Source organism: Mycteria americana, chromosome 8, assembly GCF_035582795.1.
Source record: "Mycteria americana isolate JAX WOST 10 ecotype Jacksonville Zoo and Gardens chromosome 8, USCA_MyAme_1.0, whole genome shotgun sequence".
Taxonomy (NCBI): domain Eukaryota; kingdom Metazoa; phylum Chordata; class Aves; order Ciconiiformes; family Ciconiidae; genus Mycteria; species Mycteria americana.
In genome coordinates, this window is record NC_134372.1 from 39,010,233 (window position 1) to 39,017,494 (window position 7,262).

General features: G+C 46.6%; 1 protein-coding gene across 2 annotated transcripts in view; it reads right to left on the reverse strand.

The window, feature by feature from the left end:
- The window catches only part of LOC142413985 (transcription initiation factor TFIID subunit 4-like), a 148,942-nt gene extending 146,625 nt beyond the window's left edge, over positions 1-2,317 (reverse strand). For both annotated transcript variants that reach the window (XM_075510770.1, XM_075510769.1), the window contains exon 1: positions 1,123-2,317. In XM_075510770.1, the coding sequence (XP_075366885.1) occupies positions 1,123-2,281 (1,159 nt within the window). In that variant the 5' untranslated portion in view covers positions 2,282-2,317. The remainder of the gene's footprint in view (positions 1-1,122) is intronic.
- Positions 2,318-7,262: the final 4,945 nt, after the last annotated feature.

Sequence of the window (7,262 nt, forward strand, 5' to 3'; positions counted from 1 at the left end):
CAAAGGCTAAAGGCACTAATACAGTCTGAATAGCAACATCTTATCTGTTTTAAGTTAGTTCGGTCTTCACGAGACCACTGAGCTTTATCTGGTTGGAGCATTAGAATTTGGAGCATGAGTTTCATAAACTATGGCCAAAGACACAACTACTGAAAGTCCACTTAGAAGCAAGCTTCTACACCATCACATTTTTGCTCCACTTAGCTAATAAATATCAAGTATTTTAAGAAACATGGTGGAAGAATTAAGTTATTTCAGACTACATTGACAGCTCCACATGTTATCATGCTATTGATATTAAAAGCAAAAAATAAAAAATTAGTTCAAATGTTAAATCATCTCCTAAATCAAGAAGGCACAAAGTTACCAACTTTTTGCAATACGGAAATCTAAGTAGGGGACCACAGAACCCTTCAAAATTTCAGATGAAACACTATGCAGTTAGAGTAGAAATCACTGGGATGAACGGATGCTGTTTTGGTTAGTTAGCAACCTTGCTAAACTTACATCTTTAGTACTGACAGTTAAGAAACTAAAAGGAGAACAGACAGGACGCAATGGTTACTTCAGAGGTAGAAATAAAATCCGGTGGTGTAAGGGCTGCCCAGACGCAGCGGAGAATGACACCAGCACACTTACTGAGATGAAACATTTTAGATTAAATTACACAAATTAGCCTGTATCTTGCCACCTGATTGACGGCAGAAGACACTTTTCGAAAAAGGAAAACTTCTCAAGCCTATCAAGAGTAAAGCAGAAAACAGAGTCCTTCAAAGCATATATAAAATTATTCTAACAGCCCAGCTTTTTATCTCCTGCACAACTGCTCACTACACCATTACAAAATAACTCACCGTGACTGCCGCCCTCTCCCTAAGACAAAACAAGTAACTCATCAACCAACAGTCATAATTACTTTGCATTAGCAACCGTCCGTCCCGTACCAATTACATCCTCATTAACGGCAGCCTGTTTGTCAGACGTCGCCCTCGGACAGGTGCCTCTTCTTTTGTTTCCAGCACGTCGAGCAGCGGGAAGACAACTTTGGGGAAAAAAAACCCTCAGACAAGAAAAAAGGGTTAGAAAGAGCGGCGAGCCCGCGGCTGCTGCGTTTCCACTTACCGGGCGGGATAGTGAAGCCGGGGGGCAGCTGGATGGTGGTCTGCTGAGGCGGCCTCACGATCAGCTGGGGGGCCACGATCCTGGGGGCAGCGCCCAGCGCCGGCCTGGGCGACAGGGCCTGGGGGGCCGCGGGGGCGACGGGGAGGGCAGCGCCCGCCTTGGCGACGCCGACCGCCGGCTTGGGCGCGGCGCCGGGGGCCGCGGGGGCCGGCGGGGCGCAGTTGGCGACCGAGCCTTGTCCCGGCGGCGCGGCCGCGCCAGCAGCGGCGGGCGCGGGGCTGGCGGAGTTACTGAGTGCGTTTACTGCGGGGAGCGGGCCGTGCGCGGGCTTGGTCTGTGCTGTGGCGGCGTCGGCTCTGCCGTGGCTGCTGACTGGTGGGACTGCCGCCGGCCGGCCCCCGGCGCCCTCCCCGTTGGGCGCCGCCTCGCCGGGGAGCGGCGCGGTCGCGGCGGCGGCGCCCTCCGCCGCTCCCGCCGGCCCGCCGCCCCCCGCCGGGGTCCCGCTCCCCCCCGCGGCGGCCGCGGCCTCGGCGCGCTGCGGCGGCGCGCTGTCGGCGGCGGGCGGGCTGCGGCCGGGGCTGGGGCTCCCCGCGTCCCGGGCAGCGGCGCCGGCAGCCACATGGTTGTTGACAGGCTGGGCAGGGGCGCCGGCGGGCGGGGGGGCGGCGGGCTGCGGCGGGGCAGGGGCGGCGGGCGCGCCGGGGCTGCTGCCGCCGCTGCTGAGGAGAGCCGCTCCATGTGATTGCTGCACACTACTACTGTTTACACTCACTCCCCTCCCTGCCGCCGCCGCTGCCGCCGCCGCCGCTGCCGCCGCCGGGGGGGACGGGGACGGGAGCGGCCCCTGGGCAGGGGCTCGGCTCTCCGCGGCGCCGGGGCAGCCCGCCGCCTCCTCTGCCCCGGGAGCGAGAGGAGGCGCGGGATGCCCTTGCTGCTGCCGGACGGGGCTGCTGCCCCCCGCTAGGCTCCCCTGGTGCTGCTGCTGCGGCTGCTGCTGCTGGGACGGGGCGGAGGTCCTGGGCTGGGGCGCCTCGCTGGAGCCCCGGCCGCCGGCCAGCTGCGATTCCAAGGAGCCCACCAGGTCGCTGACCGCCTTCTCGTCCACCTCCTCGGAGAAGAGCAGCATCTCTTCCAGGGGGTCCGAGGCGCCCGCCGCCATCTTGCGCTGAGCTGGGAGCCGGCCGCGCAGCGCGCAGGCGCGCCGGCCTCTGCCGCGCGCGGGGCATTCTGGGAGGGGGCGGCTTCCTCCTCCCCCGCCGGGAGGGGGACAGGGATAGGGACAGGGACAGGGGGAGAGGCAGAGCGCGCCGCCGGCGGCCGTCGCGGCGGGGCTGTGGCCGTCTGCTCCGCGTCCTTCGAGGCCCGGTGAGATCTGCAGCGCTCCTGCGGACTCTGGCCGGCAGGGTCCGCGAGTGGCCCGGCGGCCTGACCCGTCTGGACGAGGGACGGCTACGTGCGGGAGAGGGCGGTAGGCTGCTCCTCGGGCAGCCGAGGGGCCGCAGCGTGTCCAGGCAGGTGCCTTAGCCATGCAGGGGGTTGTGAGAACCCGCCATTAACTGTATCTGTAGGGACTTCTGGCAGGGAGGTTTGAGGCATGCCTGAAAGCATGCATGTAGTCGGCTGTAGTGGCTCAGCTGCCTTACACACTAACTCCTTCAAAGGAGGGAACTTCAAGTGCTATTGATGCTGTTTGAAATCCAAAGATGCATGCAGAGTACCAGCACTCAACGTTTGCACTGCTGTGTCTGCTTTAGAATTTTAGGCATTTATGTCCAAAGCTACTGCTTTACCTAGACAAGAATGGTTGCAGTAATACAATTTCCTAACGTGGACACTGTTAACAGAAGACTTGTAAAACAAAAATAAGATTCTTGGCATTATCACAGCAGCTGCTCTGGTGGCATACTGTGTTCCCTCAGCATCCCCACAGGAAATTTGAAGTAGTTTATTTTGTTGCTAACACTTCAGCCATTGCACTGCTGTGCACTCTTTTCCCATCAATGCTTGCTTCATGCATTCAGAAATACCATTTAAGAGAAAAACGGCCATCCTAACCCATCATTTCTTTCACTAATGACAGGGCAGTTTCTTTGGTGGGACCTTCAAAATAAATAATTTTTCCTGTGAGTAACCATCACCTGCAGTTCATTGCATCTGTTCTTGCATGCAAGTGATAACCACTGTGGATTTGTGAAGCTGCCAGTGGAAAGCAGCTTGGATGCCATTATCTGTCTCTGCTGGCCTGCAGTAGCATGGATGTCTGCAAACTTTGATGTATTTGAGCTGCTGCTCTGCAGCCTGAAATGGTGACTCATTCTTCATTTTATGATTTAGAGGATTTTCCACAAAATTGAAAAAGGTGCATCAGTGAATAACCCACCTCCAATTGCACAATGCACTGATGGAAACGAGTGAAGGGCTCACAGTGCACACGCGCACACAACTCTTCTCCATTCCCAGACTCAATCTGTTAAGTCATACATTGTATGACTTGCTTGAGTCACAAGATGGAACTGCTAATAACTGGTTTGTTACCATCCGTTTCCTCTCAATGTAGGTTGTATTTTTATTCAGGGTAGTTTTTCCTGATTGTCTGTTTATACCTTTAGGAGCAGGTTTATGATGAATCAAAATAAACCACTTTTAAAATGCATTAAAAATAGGTTGCACCAGTTTAATTAGGATAAGTTTAAACATCTCCTGAAATTAAACCAGTGCATATTTCTTCAATAAAGTGGCCAGTAACAGTACTGAAGGCCCAAAGGTGTGGTCAGGATAATAAACGGGAGACTGTGCAGTAAGTGAACGTGAAAGCACAGTAGTGCTTATGAAAAACAGTATTAAGTGTACGCAGGAGATCTATACATCAAAAATTTGCTTAGCAAATGAGTATTGCTTTTATGGAATGCTACAGATGAATTAAATTTGGACTTTTAATTTAATTAAACATAGTAGACTATTACTCAATTTACTATTGCACAAAAATAAAGATTATTCATTTGGGTTGGAAAAATATCAGAATCTATCCAATATTACTTTGTTAGGAGTCCCACATTTTATTAATTTTGTTAGAGAAGATTCCATGCTTCCTTCACTTATTTGCCCTGATCCTGGACTTCATTTGCATACCACTATCGCCACAGTTTTTATAAGAGAATAGAAAGTTAGACATATGATTCTGCAACTACTCCTGACTATGAAAAAAGTTTTAGTATACATTTTTCTAACACTACGGCATTAAACTGGGTGTCTCCATAAAAACCATCCGGGAGGAAAACTTTATTGCTTTGTAACTTTAGAAGATAAAAAGTAATCTTCCCACCAGAAGGAGAAAATGGCAAGTCATGATTTATAAGACAGGTTTCAAAACTTAAAAAAATTACCTACTTTTAATTACAATTTTAAAGTACATTTGTGGGTGGCTAATCTGTAAAACATGAATTCATATTTCTTCCCACTCACCTCTTCTTAATTGAGCCATTTTATATGCATAGACACACAGAATAAGGAAGTATAACAGAATACTTTATTTAATAAAACATGATGTATACTGATTCACATTGGACTCCTTTCAAGTCAAGAAGTGATGACATACATAAGAATGTATATAAACTTGTTGATGAAACTGGCTTTGGGTTTGTGCTTTGACGTATTTCTGAATATATTTGCTGCTCTTTCATTTTTAGGAGTTAAATATGTATAGAAGAATAAAAAAAAACACTCTTAAGAGACCACTGTGATCATCTCATCTGATCTCTTAAAATACAATCCTTCCTGAATTATTTTTTGTTTGAATTAGAGAATGTATATTAGGAAAGTTAACTTCCAACCATCATTTTAAAATTGCCCATGAAAGAAAATCCACCACAAAACTTGTTAAATTGCTCTTCAGTTATCAACACTGTTAAACCCTGTGCCCTGTTTCCACCCTAAGTTTTTCATTATTAACTAACCACATAATATACATCCACTGCCATGTTAAGCTGCAGGGAGTAAGAACAGTTCACAGACAAATATCTTTTTATTGTCTAAAGAAGTGAAAGCACTTAGAAAAGAGCACTATTTTTGTAGTATGTGACATCGGTTTCTTTCAAATACACATTTCCAGTGCATTCAACTATACAATTTAACTATCGTAAGTTTAAAATTCACACCAAAATGGTACCTACCAGGTTTAGATAAGATTTTGAGATAACTTCTTAAAATGAATTTACAGAACTCTTTACATATATAATTGAAATTCACTTTACACTATAAAAATATTCTTTCAACTGCTGATTTTAAGTATGAATTAGAAATTATAAATTCCACAAATTAGAGAGCACAAAGATGGCCAGACTAACCAACAGCTGTTCTAGAAATATGTCTAAATTTAGTTTCATGTATTTCAGTTGCAATGGAATTTCTTTTTTATATATGGTTTATAGAAATTTAGGAGTTTTTGCTTTGAAGGTAATTGTAATTGTAGATACCTGTCTGTGCTCACCTAGACAGGATTTGGTGGAGAGGCTTGGGAAAATTTGACATCAAGAAGGTTCCAATTTAACCCTTAAAAAGTTTTTCAAGGAGATACTTTTCTATTCCTTGCTTGGTTTTTTTTTGTTTCCTTTTCTTTTATTCATTCTGGCCAACTTCTCTCTTTCAGAAATTGAAAGTAAACTCTGACAGTTTTCTGCTTGAATTCTCTCCTGAAATGCTCATCTACTGTGCCCCATGCTCAAAGAAATGTCATTTCTATTTCCTGTTCCACCATACAACCTTGGAACCCTAATTCTATAAACGGGAGTCTTCAACTACAATTTTGAGAAAGGCAGATGAGGGAACACTTAGGAAGATGTTGGCCAGAAGCAAAGCCACATGGCTCTTTGGGGCAAGTGGTTGTATTTCAAGGTATTCATCTCTTCCCCTTCTCTGTGCTCTTATGTCTATATCGAAGGCCTCACTGATACACCCTTTCTTCCTTCCCCTCATGGTGTCCTCTCTCATCATTAGCCAGGGTCCCAATCTTCTCTGCAACCTCCCCCAAATCTTTTTTTTTTCCTTTTCTAAGCCCCATCCATATCTGAAGCTGGTGCATCTCCTTCTGTAAGGAGGCAGGAGCAGGAAAACCATGTAATACAGACTGTAGCTGATCCTCTAGATTGTAATTAGGCTCTCCACCTCCTCCAACATGTTATTTTGCCACAGTTGAGAAGCAGCCACAGACCAGCCTCTAGCAGCCAGGAAGACTTCCTCTCTCCTTCCATGTAACAGAACACAGGTATCTTTTGTTATTTTTCTAAACAGTAGCTTTACTTTGAGCTGAGTTACAAATGCTAATTTTCAACAGTGATATCCCATGGACTTGATATGGCCTTGTATATCCAGTCATTAACTGCAGAACTTTATTCCAAGCTCTTTCAAGTAGTCCAGGACATGCTAGAAGCACATCACAGTAAAGCTCTGTAGGCACTCAAGTCCTCCATGACTTTACAGTCAGTTGAATTTGGGCATGAAGTTTCCAGAAGTCTAGTATGGCTCCTATTTAGAAACACTCAAGCCCTTCCAGAAAAATCTGGCTTGCTATTGTGTTTCAAAGCCCTATTCTGAACAAAATACTTGCTGAATCTTTGCAACATATTAGTGTCCAGTTGCTGCAACAAAAGCTATAAAGTACCCTTTCCAGAAGTTACTTTTTTTTGCATGTAATTTTCTAGGCTGCACATATGAAAAGGGGGACCTGAGACAGTGTCATGTTTTAAGAGGCAAAGCCTCCAACAGGAAGCCTCATTTGTCATTTTTACTTAAGGTGTACAAGTTAAGTGCAATCTAAAAATCATTATTTTTTTGTGTGTGTTTACTTGTACTAAAAGGGTATTTTTTCAGGATTAATCCCACACTTTAGTCTAGATTTCATCAACAGTTCCATTGCTTAGCGTTGCTTAGCAAGATCCGACTCTCTCAACACTCTAGCAACTGAGTAAAACGGAATCCCCCTTGAAATACGAACTAAATAGTTATCATCACCTAAACTTTCGCAGCTCTCCGCATGACTGGATTCTAAATTGCTCATTAAGGATCACAAGAATTTAGCATTCAGCGATAGGTGGCTTGGGCCTCTCAAAAAAACCCGAAAACCCCACATCACCAAACCTACTTTC